Genomic DNA, 26,769 nt, shown 5'->3' on the forward strand with positions numbered 1-26,769 from the left:
GTATAAAAGGGACTCCAGACTTTACATTGAAAGTCAATGGGGACGGATCCGTTTGAAATGGCACCATATTGTGTCAACGTCAAACGGATCCGTCCCCATTGACTTGCATTGTAATTCAGGACGGATCCGTTTGGCTCCGCACGGCCAGGCGGACACCAAAACGACTTTTTTTTCATGTCCGAGGATCCTCCAAAAATCAAGGAAGACCCACGGACGAAAAAAACGGTCACGGATCACGGAAAAAACGGGACCCCGTTTTGCGGACCGTGAAATATACTGTCGTGTGCAATAAGCCTAAGACGCATGTTTTTTCCTAAAAATCGGGTGGGGGGGGGGGGGGGAAGGGGGAAGTGCCAGTGTGTCTTATAGTCCGAATGCTTATGCCCGCTTCCATTATGGAAGCGGTCATTAGCATGCAGGAGGCACAGGAAGGTGAGGGCAGCGCTGCTCTGGCTGTACTCTCCTTTCCTAGTCTTCTTCCAAGCCCTCTTCTGTGTCCTGACACATAGTGTCAGGATGTAGTGCACATAAGCACGCACTGTGACCTGACGCTGTGCGCTGTCAGGTCGCAGTACACAGCGGGACCCAGAAGAAGCGAGGTGGGGAGTCCTGGATCTGCACCTCTGGAGCAAGCTAGGTAAGTTTGTTTGTTTATTTATTTATTTATTTATTTATTTTGAAACGTCTGATCTGAGGCTGATGGGGTCTGGGGGGTCCAATGTAAGGCTTATTGGGGCTGGAAGGGTTCCGATCTGAGACTGATTGGATTTGATCTGGGGGTCAGATCTGAGACTGATGTGGTCTGGGGGGTCCGATCTGAGACTGATTAGATCTGATCTGGGAGTCTGATGGGGGCTGGGTCCGATGGGAGTTTGTGGGGTCGATCTGAGGCTGATTGGGGGGGGCGGGGTCTGAGTTTGAAGAAGCTTGGGTTTCTGATGGGAGGTGGATCTAAGGCTGATGGAGGTTGGGGGTCTAATTTGGGGCTCTGATCTAATTATATGTTTGATAGCAGTCTAATTTTTAAGTTGAGGATTTTGTATGGCCTGTGAACAATGTTACAAATATCCAAATGACCCGTGGCAGCAAAAATGTTCCCTACCCCTGCTCTAAAACTACAAAACATGGATTGAGGCTTTCTGTTGAAGATTCCTGATAATACACTTTTCTTATTTTCCATTGTTATTGTCCATATTCACTAATTGGAAGGAACAGTAAGCTGATTGATACATGACAATTAAAATGTGTTACATTTTATTCCACATAGAAAACGTCTTTGACCTCTGAGAAAGCTGATCTGGTGGCAGTGTGCAGATGCCAGACTCAGTAACTGTTTTGCAATGGTTGGCGGGGTGTGCCTAATAGACTGGAAAACTTGAGACTGCTCTGGATCACTGCTTACTCCACCTGGAATTAGAAACTTGTCCATGTTCCAGCTATTGTGCCTCAAGAACAAAGCGTGTCATACATTTGAAAATGACTATTGATTTTTAAAGCTAGTTGATGAGCATTACAGAAAAGGGATAGTTTGTACTAAAATATTCATACTGATATAATTGTCTCTATGAAATATTCAGCCATTGATGGCTTATAATTAGTGTTCTGAGCGAATCGAGCTTCGGATCCTAGATCCGAAGCCGATTTGCTCCAAACTTTGTTTTAATGCTGTAAGGAGACCCGTTTCCGTACAGCATTAAAATGTATGGGCTCCGGCGAGGTGAACAGAGTTATCACCGAAGTCTCGCAAGACTTTGGTGAATATCTTCGGCCATCGATCTGTAAACTTTTAAACCATTTTAAAACGTTGATCCAAAGTCGGCTTCAGTACTGGCTGGTACCTCGGAACCAAAGCCGATTTTTGATCTATGTTTTAACATGGTTTTAAAGTTTAAAAATAAAATCCTGCAGTTATTGATAACGAATTTGCCTCGCCGGAGCCCATACATTTAAATACTGTACGGAGACGAATCTCAATACAGCATTCGAATGAAGTTTTGAACGAATCTACTACGGATCTAGGATCCCAAGCTCAATTTGCTTAACACTACTTATAATGGTTTAAAGCAGTAAAATAAACCATGCTGACCTCACTAGTCCCCTACCACTCTTATTCCAACACTTACAAGTTCTCTGCTGGTCTCTACTTCCTGGTTTCTCTTGGCACACAGGAAATTACCATGCCGCTAATCGCTGGCCACAGCAGTGACCCTCCTCAGCCAGTGATTGGCTGAGTGATTTATTTCCTGTGTGTCAAGAGGGATCAGGTATTAGAGACTAGCGGGGGACCAGGAAGCATCAGAATTAGAGGGAGCAGATGACTTATATTTGAATTTTATACCATTTAGAGTTTCTTTTCATTGGCCTGAAAATCCCTTTACATTCATATTTAATTTATAATGATCAAATTCTTTGCTTTGTGTGACTTATAGGGGTTCTTGGACACTGGGGGCATATCACCAGGATATATCCCCAATGTCTAATAGCCCTCAGCTGCCCTCCATTCATTTCTATGGGAGTGCTGAAAAGCTGTTTGGGAATGGTTGGTGATATTAACTTCCTGTTTGTGGCACATTAGTATATGTGAGGGGGGAAACTTTTCAAGATGGGTGGTGACCATGGCGGCCATTTTGAATCCAACTTTAGTTTTTTCAATAGGAAGAGGGTCATGTGACACATCAAACTTATTGGGAATTTCACAAGAAAAACAATGGTGTGCTTGGTTTTAACGTAACTTTATTCTTTCATGAGTTATTTACAAGTTTCTCTTGTTTACAGCCATTGACATGTCGCCGAGGTTAACACGTGAGGAGCGGATAGAAATTGTGTTTATGTCTGGTGAACGCAGTAACCGGGTCATTGCAGCAGATTTCAATGCAAGACACCCTACGAGACCACCCATCTCCCATGCTACAGTTAGCAAACTGCTTGCTAAGTTTCATGAAACTGGTTCAGTGTTGGATTTGCCAAAATGTGGACGCATGAAATCTGTCTCTAATGAAGAGACATCAGTGGCTGTCCTAGCTTCATTCAGCAAGAGCCCACAGTGTAGCACTCGCCGCATGTCACTGGAGAGTGGCATTAGTCGAACATCCCTTCGGCGGATATTAGCTACTCACAAATGGCACCCTTACAAACTTCAGCTACTGCAGCATCTCAACGAGGATGACCCAGATCGGCGCACTGAATTTGCAGAATGGGCAAAACAAAAATTGGAACAGGACCCTCAGTTTACGCAGAAGATTTTGTTCAGTGATGAGGCAAACTTTTATGTGAATGGTGAAGTTAACAAACAAAACCACCGCTATTGGTCTGACACTAACCCACATTATATAGATCCCTCCAAGACTGTTGGAACAAAAAAATTGATGGTATGGTGTGGTATATGGGGTACAAAGATAGTGGGGCCATTCTTCATCAATGGAAACCTCAAGGCCACTGGATATGCGAAATTGCTACATGATGATGTGTTTCCCTCTTTATGCACTGAAGCTGGCACATTCCCTGAGTTTTTCCAGCAAGATGGTCCACCACCACAATTTGGGTGTCAGGTCTGAGCATTCCTAGATGAACAGTTTCCTGGAAAGTGGATTGGTCATTGTGGGCCAGTTGAATGGCCCCCAAGGTCTCCCGATCTGACCCCCTTAGACTTTTTTATCTTTGGGGTCATCTGAAGGCAATTGTCTATGCTGTGAAGATACGAGATGTGCAGCACCTGAAACTACGGATACTGGAAGCCTGTGCTAGTATTTCTCCTGCGGTGTTGCTATCAGTGTGTGAAGAGTGGGGGAAGAGGGTTGCATTGACAATCCAACACAATGGGCAGCACATTGAACACATTTTATAAGTGGTCAGAAACTTGTAAATAACTCATGAAAGAATAAAGTTGCGTTAAAACCAAGCACACCATTGTTTTTCTTGTGAAATTCCCAATAAGTTTGATGTGTCACATGACCCTCTTCCTATTGAAAAAACTAAAGTTGGATTCAAAATGGCCGACTTCAAAATGGCCGCCATGGTCACCACCCATCTTGAAAAGTTTCCCCCCTCACATATACTAATGTACCACAAATAGGAAGTTAATATCACCAACCATTCCCATTTTATTAAGGTGTATCCATATAAATGGCCCACCCTGGAACGGAACAGCTGGCCCTTCATAGAACAGTACTATCCTTGTCCATAATGCCGACAATAATAGGACATGTTCTATTTTTTTGCAGAACGGAAATATGGAAACGGAATGCACACTGAGTACCTTCCGGTTTTTTTTTTCCGGACCCATTGAAGTGAATGGTTCCGCATATGGTCCGCAAAAAAACAGAACGGACACGGAAAGAAAATACGTTTGTGTGCATGAGCCCTGAAGGACCGTTTTATTATTCGTGATCTGTGATATCTCCCCAAGCAGTGCATCATCAGTAATCATCAACTTCGAAGTCCGCAATAGTAATTCATTGCCTTTTTCTGGATCAAGCGGGGATAATGTTTTCATATCTTTTGAGACCAACCGCTATTATATTCAAATTTTTGGTCATCTTAACTAGTGTCCAGTAATGGCTTGTTAAGAATATTATTGAATATTATTTTATTATTTCATCCCCCTTTGATTAGAATAACAACTTTTTTACATTTGGTAAAAAAGCGCAAGGCAAGCGCTTTTGTCCTGATCCAATTATATTGTTCTGCCACTTTCGGGATCACGTGCCGTACATCGTGCACGTGATCCTAGCATGGATTAGAATGACGGATAAAAGCTCTATTGCAAAGCTAGAGGCAGATCCCTTGTCACCCTTTTAATGGAACGGTGAATTGTACATGTGGACTGCTGCTTTATTCAAAGTAACATAGTTTGTAAGGTTAAAAATGTCCGTTGATTTCATCCTGTTTTCCTGCTTAGTTATTACAGAGAATGGCAAAAAACCACATGAGGTCGAAACCAATTTTCTTTCCCAACTCCGAAATTAGAGATCCAGTAAAACTCCCTGGATCGGTGACCCATCTCCAGTAATCTGGATCAGTGAGCCATCTCCAGTAATCTGGATCAGTGAGCCATCTCCAGTAATCTGGATCAGTGGCCCGTGTCGAGTGGTCTGGATCAGTGGCCCGTGTCGAGTGGTCTGGATCAGTGGCCCGTCTCGAGTGGTCTGGATCGGTGACCCGTCTCGAGTGGTCTGGATCGGTAACCCGTCTCGAGTGGTCTGGATCGGTGACCCGTCTCGAGTGGTCTGGATCGTCAATCCATCTTCAGTGATATGGATTGACAACCCAATGCTCGTCTCAATGCTCTTAAGGTGGCTGTACACATTACTTTAACTATTCAAACGGAGAACATGGATCTCCAGCTCTCATTATAGGTGTGGGGGTCTCAACGGTTGGCCCTCACCAATTAGATGCTTATCACATATCTTGTAGCTTGGTTGTTTAGTTTAAATACGGTTTCATATGTTATGTTTGCTATAAACTATAGAAATATTCAGTGTCTGACCAAGGTTCCTTAGTATTTTTTCTTGTGATTTATCCATACAGGCTCTGTTGGACAAAGGTATTCTCTTCTAGAGGCAAACTTCTAGGGCTGAATGCCTCCATGTTGTCCAATGGAGTATGCCAGGATTTTTTTCAGTCCTGTTTGTATCGAATCCAATAGAAAAAAATGCTAGAAGGAGGTACAATATAATGGAAGGCCTTTTATAGTTTCATACTAAATAAATTCTTAATGTGTCCAAAATTGCAAATTTAAATATCCTGAGGTACCAATCAGCAACAGTGGTTTATGTGAATCACATTTGCTACTCCTATAGTATATACACATGCCCATAAAGATTAGGAACATCCTTCTATACTTGGTCATTCTGATATATTGTAGCTTTTGGAAACCCCGGATATTTTTATAGAATTATCACATGTATTATTGTGTATTGTATATTCATGTTTGGAGTCATAGAAGACCATGCCCTTATTCTCTGCACAGGGAATTCTCAGCATTGCTGAATTGTTGACTTTACTAGGGGTCAGAACGTGGCCAAGCAAATCCTGAATTCTAGGAAGTTTTGGTCCGGATAAGAATGATGAAACCTTTCCTTTCTAGATCTTTATTTTGTTCAGTAAATAGAGATGAACTTTATTTAGGGCTGAATAAAAAGCGCCAGTATGATTTCATTTTCAGTTGTCACAAATGATTTTTGGCTTTTAAAATTCAGTTTTGTTCCCTTCATATGAAGTGGGAGAAATTATAAAATGTGACCTGTATTAAGAAATTAATTTAATGCGCCAAAAGTCACCCATATGACTATGTGGATAAATCTACAAAAATATTAAAATATTATAAAGTATGGTGTAATGATGTAATGAAAAAACTCATGACAAAGTAGTCTTTGAACTTAAGATAGATGACCCTTTTTTCACTTGGGCCATAGGGGCATGTTAGGCCTCTTTCCCATCACCGTTTTGTTTTCTGTTCTTCTCATCTGTCAAAAACGGATCCTTTATTTTGAGCATCTGTTGTGCTAAGTTTCCATCCATTTTTTTGTCAGTTCCATCAGAGATGTTTATTGAAGGTAAAAGAAAAAAAAAGTCCTGTATGGAGGACTTTTTCTCCTGACTAAAATAATGGGTCTTTGGCTACTTTCACACTAGCGTTCGGGTGTCCGCTCGTGCGCTCCGTTTGAAGGGGCTCACGAGCGGTCCCGAACGCATCCGTCTGGCCCCAATGCATTCTCAGTGGAGGCGGATCCACTGAGAATGCATCCGCCTGCCAGCGTTCAGCCTCCGCTCCGCTCAGTGAGCGGACACCTGAACGCTGCTTGCAGCGTTCGGGTGTCCGCCTGGCCGTGCGGAGGCGAGCGGATCCGTCCAGACTTATAATGGAAGTCAATGGGGACGGATCCGCTTGAAGATGACACAATATGGCTCAATCTTCAAACGGATCCGTTCCCCGTTGACTTTCAATGTAAAGTCTGAACGGATCCGCTCAGACAACTTTCACACTTAGAAAATTTTCTAAGTTTTAATGCAGACACATCCGTTCTGAACGGATGCGAACGTCTGCATTATCGGAGCGGATCCGTCTGATGAAACATCAGACGGATCCGCTCCGAACGCTAGTGTGAAAGTAGCCTTTGTCGGAAATGACCAAAACTGATGCAAAATTATCACAACTGATTGTCAAAATAAATGATCCATTTTTTTTTTTTATGTATCTTTTCTGACCAAAAGAACAGAAAATAAAACAGTGATGTGAACGTGGCCTTAAGCTGATGGAGGGAACACTGCTTGGAACCTCTAGCTATTAAAGGGAATGTGTCATCAGGAAATGACCTATTGTTTAAAAAATATGTTTAACATAAATGCTTGATTTAAAGACTTTTTGGAGATGCCATTTCTAATTTTCCATGTCACGATATGCATTTTAAAAATCCTTAAATCCTGCAGTTTTTTCACTAACTACTAAGCCAAATAACAGGCACCACTTCTTGGCCTGTACAGATGATCTCTTTACAGACAGGATTACAATGACGGTTAACACAGGATCCATCATTCATTATAAGCGATGGTCACTGCTCGTCGACTCCTTCCCTGTAAGAATGTGAGCATCATGTGTCGACATCAAGAAAACCGTTACCCATTATAGTATGAGTACTACGGTATAGTATGAGTTTTGGCTCTGATCCCTGTTGTGCCTGAGGGTCAGATGACCAGAAGAGTTCACTGCTTATTGCTGCAGCAAGACGTTCCCTCTGACAATTATGTGATCTCTGGCTTGCCCTGAACCCCTTAATCATTATGGACTATGTTCAGTGATGTAGTCTTCTGTGTGTTGAGTGCAGTGATGGGTTTAAACCCAACACACTGAAAAAACAAGCAGGCTATGAGGCACGTGTATCAAATGGTTTACGTTTACGCCACAATTGTGGCCAAAAGAATTTCCAAAATATGGCGCAAACTGTGGGTTGAATTTATCGCCTCCCTACGCCATGGATTTAGCGTTAAGAAGTCACAAAACTTGGTTTTGAAACTTTTTAATTGCCATTGTGACTATATTTAGTTGCAACTGCCATTTTTACTGCACTCTCGCCAGTTTTTTTTTAAAGTGAGCATGGCAAGGGTGGGGTATGGGCGGGGCCATCGGCCCTAGAATATTTATCTGTGAGCTGGAGTAGATTTCAATCTGGCACACGGATTGCCGTAGAAGTCATTTAATCTTTGACGAGACTTGTGCCTTGTCATAAATTCCTGCTCTGGTGACGCAGGGTCCATCAAGAGAGGTTTAGTACATGTTGGTGCCACTTTCAAAATTGGTGGGGCATGGTGGGAGGGTTGTGGCCTCCTGCCTCCCGACAGATTTTCTCATTTACGCCAGAAACAGGAGTAAATGATAATTCAGAACTACACCAGCTCACCATGGTGTAAATTTGAATTTCTTCAACATGGACAGCCATGAGATCCAGTGCCTCACAATAAATTTGGCACATATTATACTACTTTATAGTAAGACTTCATGACTGCAATGCTTATTCTGAAGGTTATATCACTGATCACCACATGAAATCAGTCCTCTTTACTATACCTCTCCACTACACTATTCGCACTATTCTATATTTGTATCCTCGATACAGCCTTGGATGAAAGAGTGCCTGTTAATTTAACCAATTGCTTAGTACTTCTGTATGAGGTTCTTCAGGGGAAACCTTTTCAACAGAGCACCTTGTTCCATTGTATCGTGACAGGTGAGCCACCACATACTCATTCATATCACTGATCCCATTCCATCTCAAGGAGTGGGACAAGGCAGGAAGTCTTTTGGCCGTACTTCATGTGCCCTTCAGGCACAGCAGGGTTCAGCACCAGAACTCATATATTCTATGATCCTGGCACAAATTAGTTGTATCTCTATAGCTGACCAGACAACTGCTTTAACTGGAGCAAAGAGTCACTTCAATTGTGGCATCCATAGAATCTGTGATTTCAGTTCTATGAGAGCCCTGTAATACGGTACTTTACTTCTTCTGTAGGTGCCCGCAGATAAAACGAGAGAGAAGAATAACCAACTGTACCTTCCTTGTAAGGGAAGTACCCTTGACTGGTTATTTAGTCTTCTACTTTATCACTCTTCAATTTGGTAGCGCCAGGAAACAGCCTGAAGGATGCATCCTTGTATGATCTACATACCTGCATTGTTGTTGTGTCTACATTGGTAGAACAACTTTCCTGTATGAGCTTCTTTCCTAACGAATCGCTACTCTCCCTATTGCTATTTGCTTGAGGTCCCATGAAGCACCGGTGCGTTTTGGCTTGTCTCTTATAGCTCCATTAGGAGGGGTTGTCTAACATTCAACTGTTAATGTACTCTATTGTTAGATCAGATCAGGAAAAACACAACGGGGCACATTTATTAAGACCAGTGTTTCAGATGCCGCTCTTAATAAGCCCCTGTGCTGGCAGTGGATCGCCGATTGTAAATGGAAGCCAGCTTCCTTGCTGGAAGAAGTTGCAGATTCTGCCGCAACATGAATCTGCGCCAGATATACGCCACAAAAGTGGTGTATATCTGTTCATAATTGACCCCCAACATGTTTTCATTGAAATCCCTTTAAAATAAAAATAAAAAGCTCCCTGTGTCTAGATATTTCCATTAGGCCTCTTTCACACGAGCGTGGCGGATTGTCTCCGGGTGTGTTCAGTGAAACTCGCACCATTTTGCAAGCAAGTTCAATAAGATTTGTCTGCGATTGCGTTGAGTTGTTCAGTTTTCTGCGCGAGTGCGTTTTGATGCGTTTCGATGCGTTTTTACCACGTGTGATAAAAAAACTAAAGGTTTACAAACAACATCTTAGCTACCATCAGTGAAAAACGCATCGCACCCGCACTTGCTTGCGGATGCAATGCGTTTTTCACGCAGCCCCATTCACTTCTATGGGGCCAAAGCTGCGTGAAAAACGCAGAATATAGAACATGCTGCGATTTTCCTGCAACGCAGAAGTGATGTTTTTCACGCAACGCTCCTGTACACAGACCCATTGAAATGAATGGGTCAGGATTCAGTGCGGGTGCAATACGTTCAAGTCACGCATTGCACCCGCGCGGAAAACTCGCTCGTGTGAAAGGGGCCTAACTGTTGCGTTACTTGTTATGGCACCCCCTAGTCTTCTTTCTCTCTCAGAACATCCACCTAAAATGTGTTCAGTACTGGTTAGAAGAAGCCGCTTCTAGTGTGCTATTTCGTATGGGCTATCCTGCGTAATGGCAAGAACAACTTCAAAACGGAGGCCACAAAAACAAACCTCCCTGTCCTCATTTTAGTGATCGATGGGGGTCCCTGCAGTTGCACCTTTGCCAATCAGACACTTTACCCACTCTCTTAGGGATAATACATTTTTTGTATTGTGGGACAACCCCTTTAAAGACTCTAGAAAAGATCTAGAATACATGGAGTGACTTAAAAATTATATCCAGAAAACATCCACCCATTTTTTTTTTTTTAATTACACAGAATATTTATTGTATAGCTTGTTGGTATTGATGAGTGTTCTTCTAAGGTTTCCTTCCCTCAGGTAGAGTTATTAGTCTTTATCTCCTTTGTAGTTACAAGATCGTGAATGTGCCATCCAACAGAAATCGTGTTCCAGACTTATTATTAGACCTGTCATTGAAAACAGAAGCCATTGAATGTATAGTTAGATACAGTATAATGCACTGGTATTACAGTACTGTGAAAACACAAGGATAAGAGAACTTTGCTCAAGTGATGCCCTCAGACAATACCGCCATTCATATGCTTTTTATAAGATACTTTTATAATGAAACTGTACATTTAATTCAATGAAAACATAAAACTATGTTAAAAATGTAAAACAATTTGTTCATTTTCTGCCAAATATGCAGAGTATGTGCCACCCTCCCTGAGGAAACACATTACACGTTCATGGCACTGGATGTGTTTTTGTGTCTGCGTTTTCGCTGCAAAACCATTGATGTCTGAATTTGTTCCTTTGTGTACCTTACCCTGCCAGCCCAATAAATGTCCTTTCTTCAGAAACCCTCAGCCCTGCCAGGATAAATATAAAAAGAATTCTATGTGGTGTCTGCGGTACATTATGCTTTCTGGCATCTACAGTACATAGCTTTAGGTGGATGACAAGGGACTACATCGCAAACACGACTCGGAACATTAGGACCTAAGTAAGCGTCCTTCTACTTCATCCATAAAACATGGACAGATTGTCTCTGAAGATATTCAATATTTCTTAAGCAGATGTTGATGGGTCACGTTCAGGGCGCACAGTTATTCTGCTCCAAGCTACAAATACAGATGTGCACATTGGTTGCTAAGTTTACAAGTTTCAGTTTGTTAGGTATAGAGTTAGGGGTAGGCGATATAGACGATATGCGATATAAACTATATAAATCTGGCCAACGATAGAGATTTCATTTATATCGCAGATCGCAGTAGAACATGGCATGCGCCGCTCTCGTGAGCCGGCACAGTGGAGAAGGAGAGAGTCCCTCCCTCCCCACTGAGTGCGGCTGCCGCTGACCACCAATGAGAACAGACTAGGAGGAGGAGGGGAGGGACTGTGGCCACTGAGCCACCAATGAGAACAGAGAGGAGGAGGGGAGGGACTGAATACAAACGTAGCCTGCATATGCCGGCCATATCCCATACCCGGCTTCTATTACTGCACACTGTGATCAGCCGCAATTAACCCCTCAGGTCCTGAGGGGTTAATTGCGGCGGATCACGGCGCGCAGTAATAGAGGCCAGGTATGGGATATGGCCAGCATATGCAGGTAGCTACGTTTGTATTCGGGCATATTAACTATATTCATTGGTGGCGCAGTGGCCACAGCCCCTCCCTTCTACTCCCCCTCTTCGAAGTATTACATTAATTGCGGCCCCCCCATCCCCTTCCACACGATTAAATCATTGGTGGCAGTGGCCCCAGGGTGGTAGCTTCTGATCGGAGCCCCAGCAGTGTAATCGCAGGGCTCTGATCGGTTACCATGGCAGCTAGGATGCTACTGAAGCCCTGGCTGCCATATTCGGCTCCTTGCTGCTGTGTGTACTATGCACAGAGCAGCAGGGAGAGTGTGAAGTCCTATTAACCCTAATAGAGCTCTGGCAAGGGATGAAAAGATTCAAGGTTCTAGCCCCTAAGGGGGCGAATAGTTATTAAATAAAAAGTTTAAAAAAAAAAGTTTACCCCCCCGAAATATAGAATATATCGCGATATATATCGCATATCGCACATGCTTAAAATTATATAGCAATATAGATTTTAGGCCATATCGCCCACCCCTATATACAGTTATATCTTACGAATGTGGTATGTTCAATATTACAGCGTAAATGAAGATACACCTAATGCTAGAAAAAGCCAACACAATGCAACGGCACTCTGCAAACGGAGTATGTAAACTAATGCTATATTCACTATATACAATGAATATGAAGTGCACCTAATATCAGGTTCATTAACTTCACTTTATGTAATGTAGCATAAAGTGAAGGCTCCCATACGCAATCAATAGTTGTCGGCCAAATTATCGTTTGGCCAACAGCTATTTTCCCTCGAGTACCTCCTGACTGGTCTTCTATTGGAGTGGTCACCTGAAAGTAAAGGTCAGTATACATAAGATATAGGGAAATTGAAAATCTGTCACAGAAAATTGGACTTTGACAGAGGGATGGACTTTTATGTATTTATTTTAAACATTTATATAGCTCTACTATATTTTAGCATCGGGCTGTCCCCAATGGGGCTCACAATCTAAGTTCCTTATCAGTATGTATTTGGAGTGTGGGAAGAAACCCATAGAGAAAATACATATTCCATGCAGATGTTGTCCTTTGGTTGGATTTATAGGGACCTTAGATTGTGAGCCCCATTGGGGACAGTTGGATGCTAATGTCGGTAAAGGACTGCGATATATAGTAGCGCTATATAACTGAATAAAATAAATAAATTCAAACCCAGGATCCCGGCGCTGCAAGGCACCAGTGCTAACCACTGAGCTTCTAATGGACTTTTAAAGAGGATTCACTATATTTAGCGTTATATAATTGGTGTCAAGTAGATAAAGAGGACCTGTCACCAAAAAATTAAATGCAATCTGAAAGCAGCAAGTTATAGAGCAGGAGATGCCGAGAAGGTTAATAAATAGTTTTGTGAGAAAAGATTCAGTAAACGTATAATTTATACGTTTATATCTTTGCTTTTTCCACCTCCTGTGAACAGCTATCGGTACAGGGAGGAGGTGTTATCAGTGATTGGCAGCTGTCTCCGTATTCACACTTGATGCTATGATATTTTGAAGAGTCATGCAGTAAGGGCTTACACAAACGGACGTATCCATTTTTGCGGTACGGAACCTGAGTCCTCTATGGACAAGAATAGGATGTTCTATTTTTGTGCGGGTGCTACGGAACAGTCAGACTGATACGGACAGCACACGGTGTGCTGTCCGCAACTTTTGCGGCCCCATTTAGGGAGAATGGGTCGGCATCCGATCTGCAAAAAATGTGGATCAGATATCTTTGATTCGGCAGTTTGTTTCTTTTCCACCTTCACTTGAACATAAGAGAGCCTAGCTAGTATATTTTTTCTGAATGGTATAAAAATGAGTGATACCTTACAGATCCCCTGATGCTCTCTACTTCTTGATCCCTCTCAACACTGGAAACATGGCCACTGATCCAGTTACTGGCCGAAGCAGTGACCAACCTCAGACGGTGATTGCTGAGTGGTCATGTTGCCTGTGTCGAGAGGTACCAGGAGGTAGAGACCAGTGAGGGATCAATAAGGTGAATATTACTACCATTCCGAGCCTGTTTTAATTGGTTGGACAACCCCTTTAACGGTCATTACAAGGTGTTAAGATTCTGTTTGTGACTGCTGTAAACTTGAACTTTTCTTGAGTTCTACTGGAATGCCTGTAAATGGATTCCTCATCTGCCATGTGCCATTTATAATACTGATGTGTTTGTATGCATCTGAGATGTGTCTGGGCCCCCCAGGCACCAAGACACGGGTGCAACTTTTACTTCTGTGCTCTCTATAGTTACACCCTTGATGGAAAGTTTTTATAATTGGCACAAAGTAACACTTAGTATATTCTTCTCCTAATTCATGTTCATCGGCTTGAAAGACACACTCAGTGCAGCATGGAAAGCAGTTCAAGGTTTACTTCGAAAGAGCTCATAACAACCTGCATTGTGTTCCAGCCAGATGTGACCCTACAAAGGATCGGCAAGACAGTGCATGATGGTTATCAGGTGTTTCCTACAATGGTAGTGTTCAGAAAAGAGAGATCATTGCTAAAACAGACAAAGCTGACTCATTACATGGCTGGAAATCACTGGCTGTTTAAGTTTGGATAAGAACATCACATGCTCATTCCAAATGCTGTCCTTCACAGTACAACTTCTGATTTCCATTATTTGCAGTTCCTAGCCATTTAGGAAAAAACAGTAGATGAAGCGTATTTCCAGTAATATGTTCAGAATTTCTTCTAGAGGTATGTCTTCCATCACCATGCATGAAAACCATGTAAAGATGCATCACTAGCATCAGGGGTCATGTGGAGTCATGTGGATGTTTTTACCACAGGGTAGAAGTGAAGCAGAGAGAAGGTACGTGTTTCAGCCTACTTGGAAGCCTCAAAAATAGCATCTGAGGCCACGTGGTATCTGCAATATTGTGTAGCCATAAACCATGAATATTGAATAAAAAAAATGGTCATAATTAGTTAATTTGATTGCACAGCGGCTCATACACCTGCGCTATATTCAGCCACAAGGTGGCTCCATCGCCACCACGGTACGGCTGCATTTTTTGGCCATACCCTAGCGAATGTCCTGGTGACAGGTTCCCTTTAATGTGAAATCCCCTTTACCCCTCACAGGCTTACTGTGGTTATTAACAGATATGCTCATGTAGTTGCTTACCTCACGTACATCGTACATCTTCCCTGTGCTTTTTTCTTTCAACTTGGACACACCTGTTTTCCATGTAAACCAATCACTCTGGTTTCTTTCCATCCTGTATTGCATGCAACGCTTCCTGTTGTTATATCCAACCAAACCCATGATGCACTTCTCCTGCCAGCTCCAGCACTCCCCCTAACAACGCCCAGCTATTTTATAGCTCCTCCCACCAGCTAGTTACATAGACACTCCCCTATAACTGCCCATAACAACGCCCAGCTAGTTTTTAGCTCCTCCCACCCAGCTAATTACATAGACACTCCCCTATGATTGCCCCTAACACCCAGCTAGTTTATAGCCCCTCCCACCCAGCTAATTACATACACTTCCCTCTGACTGACCCTAACAACACCCAGCTAGTTTATAGCCCCTCCCACCCAGCTAATTACATAGACACTCCCCTAATACTGCCCATAACAACGCCCAGCTAGTTTATAGCTCCTCCCACCAGCTAGTAACAGACACTCCCCTATCACTGCTCCTCCCATGGACATAACATCACAGGAAATAAGAAAGAGCTGCATGGACATAGTCATGTGACCACAGCCCAGAACAGGAGATAGGAGCAATAAAAGGTAAAATAAACACATTACAAAATTACAGCGACCTTTATAAATGATTATTTTAAAGGACATTGATGCAAACCGGAAAACCACTTCAAATAAAAGGGATATTTCTTATATCCTCCTTTACAACTGCTTCAATCTTCGTGCAATATACGCTCATTTTGTTCTCCTAATATTTCATATTTTCCAATTAAGATGTTGTTTTTGACATTATAAATCAGTTAGAATGTCAAATGCCCGTTTTCCTGGAATTTTGCCTTCTGATGTCACAATATTACAAGAAATAGTTCAAAAAGGTTCCTGTAACAAGTGTACTGCACCAAACATAGTTTTTCCCTTATAATTTAAAGGGGTTCTGCTCTTTCATTTAACTAATGATCTATCCTCTGGATAAATCATCAGCTTCTGATCGGCGGGGGTCCGACACCCGGGACCCTCGCCGACCAGCTGTTTGAGAAGGCAGTGGCGGTAAACAGTGAGAAGGCCGCGGCACTCACTGTTTACCGCCACTGCCTTCTCAAACAGCTGGTCGGCGAGGGTCCCGGGTGTCGGACCCCCGCCGATCAGAAGCTGATGATTTATCCAGAGGATAGATCATTAGTTAAATGAAAGAGCAGAACCCCTTTAAGTACACTCCTTGCCAAAAAAAAAAACGCACCAAGAAGAAGTTGTTGGAATTTAATGAAACTTTCTATATGTGAATGTAATGATTATATATGTAAGTGGTTACAATATTACAACTAAAGGATTATTTAAAGTTTATGGGAGAAAACTGTACAATAAAAAGGAGGCTTTAGGACCATGTTGGGTCTCCTCTAGCCTGAATACAGGATGAGATACGGCTGGGCGTGGAGGCCTACAAGTTCTGTATGGTGTTTTGTGGCACATTTGCCCACAGATGTTGCAGCTGGGCTTGTAGAACCTCACATAGGTTGATGAAGCTGTGGTCCCTGCTGGTCCCATAAATGCTTGATTTGTGGTAAATCTGGTGACCGGGCAGGCCAAGGAAGTATTGCAATCTGGCAGAGACCTTTCTGGAAAACCCTTGCTGTATGTGAGCAAACATTATCCTGCACATATCGCTGAGCTGTTAGTGTCCCTTGTATTACTGTTCAGTCTACTGATAAACTGACAGAGAAGCTTTGGGAAGTCTAAGGCCCCTTGCAGACGAGCGAGAATTCCGCGCGGGTGCAATGTGTGATGCGAATGCATTGCGCCCATACTGGAATCCGGACCCATTCATTTCAATAGGGCTGTGTACCTGTGCGTTGGTTTTCATGCATCACTTTTGCTTTGCGTGAAAATCGCAGCATGTTCTATATTCTTCGATTTTCACGCAACGCTGGCCCCATAGAAGGGAATGGAGCTGTGTGAAAATCTCATTGCATCCGCAAGCAAGTGCGGATGCTATGCGTTTTTCACGGATGGTTGCCAAGAGATGTTGTTTGTAAACCTTCAGTTTTTTATCACGCGCGTGCAAAACGCATTAAATCGCATTGCACCCGCGCGAAAAAAATGCGAATGCGATCACAAACAAAACTGAATGAATTTGTTTCCGAAATCGCGCAGTTTTCACTGAAGGCATCCGCAATGCATCCGGACCTAATCCGGACACGCTCATCTGCAAGGGGCCTTAGGGTGACCGAATGTCATATGTCAACAGTGATGGCTATCCTTCAGCACTTCAGCTGCGGTGAAACTACGACTCCCAGCATGCTCCATTCATTTCTATCGAGTTCTGAGAACAGCCAAGCAAGTGTGCATTTTGGGAGTTGTAGTTTTACCACAGCTGGAGTGCCGGAGGTTAACCATCACAGTCAGATGAGATGGCTCGCCAGATCATCAGACCAGCAGTTGGGGCAGTGTATTGCTCCACAGCAAATGCAGTAAATCTACATAGCAACAGTGCCTCTATAACAGCAAAAACCAGCCATAGTGCCCCATAACTTTGCCACTCAACACGAAAATAAACATTGCGGAGGACAGAAAGAACATAGTTTATACTGTATGTAAAACTTTATCAAATATATACTTTTTTTAAAATATTTAAAAAAAGATTTTTTTTCTTTAAAAGGGTTATCCCATGACTAATGTAAAAAATGAAAATCGGACATCACATAGTAAATGACAATCTCTTTCTAACAAAGCTGGAACCAGCCCTGTACCTCACATGGATCCAGAGATCTCCCCATTCATTGCTCTGATAGATTTATATCAAGCTGACAGCTCAAGAGGAGTGTCTTCTGCTGTAGCTAAGGGGGCATGTGCATGCTCTACCTATCACAGCTCAGGAGGCAGTTGAAGGATGAAACTGAGCATGTGCGGCCTTCTCAGTGAGCAGGACAAAGAAATAAGAAAAAAGAAATAAGAAAAAACAAAAAGGTGGCACTATAGAGATGCATTTAAAGAATAACTCAGTGGCTATACTAAATATTCAAAGGGGTTGTCTGAGTTATGAAAAAAAAAATAATATAGCACTGAAAATCTGATGGGCAGCAATATATAACTTAGCTAAGCAAGTTTTATGCAAAAAAAAACAATATATTTCCTCATTTCCCTGGTTCTTTTCTGGCCCTTTGTTACCTGCAATAACAACAATCTCTGCCCCTCCCCCTGTTCTGCTAAGGGAGTGGCTACAGGAGCTGCCCTGAGTGACATATCTGCCTGCTGGGAGAATCAGCAGCATGTTGTATGTGTAGCACTACAAGTCCCATCTGTATAATGACACTGCTAAGAGAATGGATACAATAGTCTGTCAGCTCCTGTGCCCAGAATTGTCACTGCCTGCAGCTACCCAGTCTGTGCAGCTGAAGGGGTTAAGAATCCTAGGAGAGAGCAGACAGCCAGTGAAGGTGGCATGGCCTGCACAGTGACATCTCGTTTAACGAACTTTATCAGAGCAGGGAGAGAAGCTGACATCACAGGTCATGTGACCCTCAGTGAAATCTGATAAACCAGGCACTGCAGATAAAGTGAGTTAGGCTGGGTTCACACGGGCGTTGCGGGAAAAGTTGCGGGTGCGTTGCGGGAACACGCGCGTGAGAAAAATAGGCATGTTTGGTACCCAAAACCGAACTTCTTCACAGAAGTTCTGGTTTGGGATCGGGGTTGTGTAGATTGTATTATTTTCCCTTATAACATGGTGACGGACCATGTGATGACCGGAATGACGTCACCACAGGTCCTTTTCCTGTACACAGCAAAGAAGAAGACAGAAGAGAAGCCGGCTGCGCAAGCAAGTGGATTAAGGTGAGTTAAGTTATTTTTATTTATTTTTTTAACCCCTCCAGCCCTATTGTACTATGCATTCTGTATTAAGAATGCTATTATTTTCCCTTATAACCATGTTATAAGGGGAAATAATACAATCTGTATAACCATGTTATAAGGGAAAATAATAATGATCGGGTCTCCATCCCGATCGTCTCCTAGCAACCATGCGTGAAAATCGCACCGCATCTGCACTTCCTTGCGGATGCTTGCGATTTTCACTCAGCCCCATTCACTTCTATGGGGCCTGCGTTGCGTGATAAACGCACAATATAGAGCACGCTGCGATTTTCACGCAACGCATAAGTGATGCGTGAAAATCACAGCTCATGTGCACAGCCCCATAGAAATGAATGGGTCCGGATTCAGTGCGGGTGCAATGCGATCACCTCCCGCATTGCACCCGCGAGGAAATCTCGCCCGTGTGAACTCAGCCTTAATTTTAAAGTTGTTATATTTGCCTAGTTAGGAACATAGAACAAAAAAATAACTCTGACAACCCCTTTAATTACATGCATTTGCAAAAGTTTTCAAATCCAGGTGCTGGTTTGAAAATTGAAGAATATTTTTCATGGGACAACCCCCCTAATCAACACTGCATCTGTTTTATTCTTCTTTGTAAGAATAATTATTTTGGGTACTGTTACTGTGAATACTTTGAAGGTGATGTCATTGCTTTTTTGTGGCACTTTTAATTTGATTTTTGGTGCATATTTATTTTTGGGGGGGTCCATCGCATTATTTATATATTTTTTCAAAACCCAGCATATTCAATGAATGGAAAACTGCATTTAATGAATTAGGAAAAAAGGCTGTAAAATTATTGTTATAGACCAGAATTGTAACTGATTCATTAGTTATGTGAAGGAACATGCTTGTTCTTCTGATAATGGATACATATAAGTAATAATATGGTGATATCTATATGGTCTATTCAAGGGGATTTTCATTTAGACACAAAGAAATCCTTTAGGTTGGACTACACCTGGCTTCTTTCTTCAGTTCTCGCAGTAATTCACTTGAGTCATCCCACTTGTTAGAGACACGAGGACTGCTATCTCCCTCACTCAGATTATGTCATCAGTCTCACATGGATTTTAGGCCCTGGCAAGGCATAAAACACAATTCCCAGGCAGCATTTGGAGAAGAATTTCTCTAGTATGCAACTGATTAACGTTTATTACCATAAAGGGAAGTTGCCTTTGTCACACCAAACATGGCTCCTGGAAATTGGCTCCATAAATATGCATGTGGTACAAGGCAGTGATTGGTGGTGAGTCTTTCAACACGTGGACATTTCTTATCTTGATGAGAGACATATGTCCCCTGCAAGTACTTCCATAACACCTTTTAATGAAATAATGTTTGTCTAGATCTAGTGCAGGATACCAGCAGCCAACTAATATAAGTGATTGATAGGGCCGGGTTCCTGTAGTCATTGCACCCGGCCCCATCAATCAAGTAGAGGGAGAAGCAATTGTGGGCAGAATGGCTTGGGCCTGTCCTTCGCACTTAAATGGGTTATCCAACACCTAGAATGCCCCCCAAAAATGCCCGGGCACCTCATACAGTTTATACTTACCCTGCTCCTCAGCACCTTCAACGCTCCTGATGCCCACATAGCCGCCGCTGCATGTCCCCATTGCGTGGATCAAAACATCCGGTGACGGGGGTTTCAGCCAATAGCAGGCCGGGACAGGAACGAGCCCCCCTAGCGTCACCTGCCATATGCTAGGGAAGCTCATTCCTGGCATTATATGTGCTGGATTACCCCTTTTTTCGAGACTTAAGTACTCATTACTTATCCTCTTGACAGGTGATCAGTATCTGATTGGTGGGGTTCTGACACCCAGGACCCCCCCCCCCCCCGATCAGCTGTTTGAGAGCGCCGTGGCCTTCTCCCTGCTCACCAAGGTCAGAGCCATGCATTGTATAGCGGCTGTGCTTGGTATTGCGCTCAGCCCCATTCATTTCTGTGGGGCTGAGCTGCACCTAGGCCATGTGACTGATGTGACAGCTGATCGGCTGGTGTCCCGAGAGGATAGGTCAACAGTTTTTAAGTCTTGGAAAACCCCTTTAACTGCTCATTTGCATATTGGCTTTTCCTCCGGAATGAAGCAATAGATCACTAAGTTAAAGGTATCATTACATTCAGATAAGGTAGCCCTACAAGGCATTGCGCCTGGATTTACAGTGAATTTAGTGGCGACAGATTCCTTTTAAAGGGGTATTCCTGTTTCAGGATAGGTCATCAATATCAGATTGGTGGAGATCCGACTCCCAGCACCCTTGCCAATCAGCATTTTGTAGAATTGCAGTTTTCTCTTCCATTCAAGTGAATGGGATGAAAAGAGGAGTTAAAAACTGAAGAAGACACATCGCTGACAAGATCACTGCGCCTCCTTTAAACAGCTCACAGGTGGCGGTGTCAGGAGTCGTACCCCCCACCAGTCTGATATTGATGAGCTATCCTGAGGATGAAACCACCAGAATACTCCATAGGAAATGTTATAATAGGTCACTGTTCTACATTAGGCCAGCACACGGCCTTGAACATCACGTGAACTCGTCTGACTGAATCTTTCCTGTTGCGTTAGGGTGCTCTCTGACACTTATGGAGCATTATCGAAGAAGATGAGTCTGCACTGCGGTTTGCACGTGGTGCACGCGTCCAGGGAAGGCGTCCCACTAGTAAATTTCGAAGTAGGACCGGCGCTCACTTTCTTGACGATATGAAGAGACTTTTATTCAAAGCATAATAGCTTCGTCACTCACTGATGATGCTATTATGCTTTGAATAAAAGTCTATTCATATCGTCAAGAAAGTGAGCGCGGTCCTTCTTCGCTATATACTTATGGAGCATTAGGCAGGGAACAGATTTGGGTCCTCCTCCAATGTTGGTATCTTGTCCCAGTGTTATCATTCTGAGGTCATATTTGTCACTTTGTTCTACACAGCAAGGGGGGAAGGGATTATATCAAAGACTGGCATTTGCGCTGGACTTTGATATTCCCTGCGCCATTAGTCGACTCGATTTATTTATTTAGGTGCATCCTCCATCAGTCCGTGCACTTAAACTGAGCGGGCGTAGATTCCAGTCCTCATTTACGCCAGAAAACTAGCGTAAACGCTAAATGTTGCTGGGCTGATGGCCCAGCCCACAATCTGTAAACCTGTGGTTTTAGACTTTTTTACGCCAGGAAACTGGTGTAGAGGGACGATAAATTGCTCTCGAAATGTGAACATTGCCTGTTTACACCCTGTCCTGCTGAACATCAGAATCTGGGCCCTCCGTCCAGCGTCCTCCTCACTTGCTGTGTACTTCATTATCACCGACTGCACAATGGTGTGTCATCCATTTTCCATCTTATTTTGCAGTTTCTTTGGTAACACACCGCCAACATTGAGCCACCTGTTTCCTGACATACTGCTATGGCTGCACAAGTAAGGTGAGAAGCATCTACTCAATTATTTATGGCACTAGTGGCGCTGAATGCTGAGCCCTGGATGTTCATTTCTATTGGCTTGAATATCAGAGTATGCCAGCATTGTCGCCATGTTGGCTGGATTTCGGGAATGGACAGAAATACATATTGCTGCCATTATTATCTCGATTTGCCGTTGCTAGAAATCGTAATAAATTGGTTACTGCCCGCTTCCCAACTGTTTCTTTCAATATCTCTTTGAGGTCACTCAGATGTGGAGCTATGCAAGTTATAGTAGTGACCATGGTGGTAGTCATTGAAGAACACAGTCAACCTCTTCCAATTCCTTAAAGGGGCTGTCTCACTTCAGCAAATGGCATTTATCATGTAGAGAAAGTTAATACAAGGCACTTACTAATGTATTGTGATTGTCCATGTTGCTTCCTTTGCTGGCTGCATTCATTTATCCATCACATTATACACTTCTTGTTTCTATGGTTACGGCCACCCTTCAATCCAGCAGCGGTGGTCATGTTTGCAGACTATAGGAAAAAGCGCCAGCCTCTCTCGTGGCCGGGATCATATCAGAGCACAGAGGCCGGTGCTTTTTCCTATAGTGTGCAAGCACGGCCACCGATGCTGGATTGCAGGGTGGTCACCATGGAAACAGCAGTGTATAATGTGATGAAAAAATGAATCCAGCCAGCAAAGGAGTCCAATATGGACAATCGCAATGCATTAGTAAGTACCTTGTATTAACTTTCTCTACATAATAAACTCCTTTTGCTGAAGTGAGACAACCCCTTTAAAAGAAATGCTTGTATTTCTGCAGTCATAAGGAAAGTGCTGACAAATTGCATAATATAACTTGACATCCATGTGTTCAGGAAAAATGGCAAGCATAGGAATCTGAGCGAGTTTGACATGGTCCAAACTGTTAAAACTGATAAACCAAAAATATGACACACTGCTTCAAAAGGTCTAAATCAAATTTTTATTGAAATACAAAAGATTTCAAAAAGTAAATAGTGTCGACAGCCAAAACCACATGGTGCCACAGCATGGTCATAAATAAACAATGCGGGATGTAAAATGGAAATACATTCGAGTAGAGCCTAAAATATGGCACATCCGCTGCAAATCAATACAAAATGTACAGACCCAAATTAAGCACCTCCACAGGACACGCCAACACGTGTTCCGCGTTGCTTCCTCAGGGGAAATCCCCCCTGAGGAAGCAATGTGAAACGTGTTGGGGTGTCCCGTGGAGGTGCTTATTTTGGGTCTGTATATATCTTTTGTATTGATTTGCTCCGGATGTACCATTTGTGGCTCCACTCAAATGTATTTACATTTTACATCCCGCGTCGTTTATTTATGATTATATGACCATGCTGTGGCACCCCCATGAGGTTTTGGCTGTCGATACCATTTACTTGTTTTTAAATCTAATGTATTTCAATAAAAATTTTATTTTTGAAAGACCTTCTGAAGCAGTGTGCCATTTTTTGGTTTATCGGTGTTAGTAGTTCATGGGTTGCACCTGCGATTAATTGTCTATCGCGCGCCTGTCTTGATTCGGCGCAGGTGCTCTGAGAGAAGGAGGCTCGCCTGCTCAGCACTCCCTCAGTGCGCCTGCGCCGATGATGTCTTCTCTTTCGGTGACTTCATCGGCGCAGGCGCACTGAGGGAGTGCTGAGGAGGCGAGCCTCCTTCTCTCAGAGCGCCTGCGCCGAATCAAGACAGGCACATGATTTTTGAAATGCAGACAGGGCCAGCCGGAGGAGGAGATCGCGGCTGGCCCTGTCAATCAACAGGAGGAGGGGACGTTTTTTTGCGGCTGCTACCAGCAACTAGACGTCCTACTTGCTGGTAGACAGGTAATTAGCATATTATAAAAGTACGTTTTTTTGCCTTATCTACAGAACGAAAATTATTAATAACATAATGTATAGATATATCGCAGTATAGGGATTATAAGTACCCCCCAACAAAAAAAATGAGTTTAGTGGAGTGACAGAAGCCCTTTAACAAAAGAGGTCTAATGATGAACTGGTGAACCAGTTACTGGGTCATGGGCATCTGAGGCTTATTGGTGCATATGTGGACTGAGGGCTAGCTTGTTTCATCTGATCCTACAGAAGAGCTATTAACATAGTAACATAGTACATAAGGCCGAAAAAAGACATTTGTCCATCCAGTTCGGCCTGTCATCCTGCAAGTTGATCCAGAGGAAGGCAAAAAAAAAAAAACCCTGTGAGGTAGAAGCCAATTTTCCCCACTTTAGGGGAATAAAAAATTCCTTCCCGACTCCAATCAGGCAATCAGAATAACTCCCTGGATCAATGACCCCTCTCTAGTAGCTATAGCCTGTAATATTATTACACTCCAGAAATACATCCAGGCCCCTCTTGAATTCCTTTATTGTACTCACCATCACCACCTCCTCAGGCAGAGAGTTCCATAGTCTCACTGCTCTTACCGTAAAGAATCCTCTTCTATGTTTGTGTACAAACCTTCTTTCCTCCAGATGCAGAGGATGTCCCCTTGTCACAGTCACAGTCCTGGGGATAACTAGATGATGGGAGAGATCTCTGTACTGACCCCTGATATATTTATACATATTAATTAGATCTCCCCTCAGTCATCTTTTTTCTAAAGTGAATAACCCTAATTTTGATAATCTTTCAGGGTACTGTAGTTGCCCCATTCCAGTTATTACTTTAGTTGCCCTCCTCTGGACCTTCTCCAGCTCTGCTATGTCTGCCTTGTTTACAGGAGCCCAGAACTGTACACAGTACTCCATGTGTGGTCCGACTAATGATTTGTAAAGTGGTAGGACTATGTTCTTATCACGGGCATCTATGCCCCTTCTGATGCAACCCATTATCTTATTGGCCTTGGCAGCAGCTGCCTGACACTGTTTTTTGCAGCTTAGTTTGCTGTTTATTAAAATTTCTAGATCCTTATAGATTTTTTTGACTGGGTGACTAAAATAATAGACGGTGGAGGTGCAGTAGACATCGCATATCTAGATTTTAGTAAGGCTTTTGACACTGTCCCACATAGAAGGCTTATCAATAAACTGCAGTCATTGAGCATGGACTCCCATATTGTTGAGTGGATTAGGCAGTGGCTGAGTGACAGACAACAGAGGGTTGTAGTCAATGGAGAACATTCAAAACAAGGTCATGTTACCAGTGGGGTTCCACAGGGATCTGTACTGGGACCAATTTTGTTTAATATCTTCATAAGTGATATTGCAAAAGGCCTCGATGGGAAGGTGTGTCTTTTTGCTGATGACACAAAGATATGTAACAGGGTTGATGTTCCTGGAGGGAAACACCAAATGGAAAAGTATTTAGGAAAACTAGAAGAATGGTCAGAAGTCTGGCAACTGAAATTTAATGTGGATAAGTGCAAGATAATGCACCTGGGGCGTAAAAACCCAAGGGCAGAATATAGAATATTTGACACAGTCCTGACCTCAGTATCTGAGGAAAGACAATGTAATAGGGCAGCACGAAATGCCAGCAGAATGCTTGGATGTAAAGGGAGAGGTATAAGCAGTAGAAAGAGTGAAGTGCTTATGCCGCTGTACAGAACACTGGTGAGACCTCACTTGGAGTATTGTGCGCAGTTCTGGAGGCCATATCTCCAGAAGGATATAGATACTCTAGAGAGAGTTCAGAGAAGAGCTACTAAACTAGTACATGGATTGCAGGATAAAACTTACCAGGAAAGGTTAAAGGACCTTAACATGTATAGCTTGGAAGAAAGAAGAGACAGAGGGGATATGATAGAAACTTTTAAATACATAAAGGGAATCAACTCGGTAAAGGAGGAAAGCATATTTAAAAGAAGAAAAACTACCACAAGAGGACACAGTTTTAAATTAGAGGGGCAAAGGTTTAAAAGTAATATAAGGAAGTATTACTTTACTGAGAGAGTAGTGGATGCATGGAATAGCCTTCCTGCAGAAGTGGTAGCTGCAAATACAGTGAAGGGGTTTAAGCATGCATGGGATAGGCATATGGCTATTCTTCTTATAAGATAGGGCCAGGGGCTATCCATAGTATTCAGATATATTGGGCAGACTAGATGGGCCAAATGGTTCTTATCTGCCGACACATTCTATGTTCTATGTTTCTTTTCCATGTCAGTGTTAGGGTCCATTCACACATCCGTTTTTTTCTTTCCTGATCTGTTCCGTTTTTTCAGGAACAGATCAGGACCAGATCTGGACCCATTCATTTTCAATGGGTCCTGGAAAAAATCGGACAGCACAATGTGTGCTGTCCGTTTCCGTTGTTCCGTTCCGCATGTCCGTTTAAATATAAAACATGTCCTATTCTTGTCCTGAAAAATCGGATCCTGGACCAATACAAAGTCAATGGATCCGCAAAAAACGGAAGACATTCGTATGTCATTACGTATGTCATCCGTTTTATGCGGATTCCGTTCCTGGAAATTAGGCTTCCTCCCCAGTATTAAATGTGCCCCCCTCCCTCTATATTCATTGGTGGC

At 43.0% G+C, this 26,769-nt stretch overlaps 1 protein-coding gene across 19 annotated transcripts in view; it reads left to right on the forward strand.

The window, feature by feature from the left end:
• The window catches only part of SORBS1 (sorbin and SH3 domain containing 1), a 353,742-nt gene that overhangs the window by 34,721 nt on the left and 292,252 nt on the right, over positions 1-26,769 (forward strand). For 18 of the 19 annotated variants that reach the window (XM_040436109.1, XM_040436104.1, XM_040436089.1 and 15 more), the window contains exon 2: positions 22,196-22,266. The exons of the other annotated variant lie outside the window; for it this stretch is intronic. In XM_040436109.1, the coding sequence (XP_040292043.1) occupies positions 22,250-22,266 (17 nt within the window). In that variant the 5' untranslated portion in view covers positions 22,196-22,249. The remainder of the gene's footprint in view (positions 1-22,195; positions 22,267-26,769) is intronic. 19 annotated transcript variants of the gene reach the window in all.

The sequence above is a fragment of the Bufo bufo genome, chromosome 6 (genome assembly GCF_905171765.1).
Source record: "Bufo bufo chromosome 6, aBufBuf1.1, whole genome shotgun sequence".
Taxonomy (NCBI): Eukaryota; Metazoa; Chordata; class Amphibia; order Anura; family Bufonidae; genus Bufo; species Bufo bufo.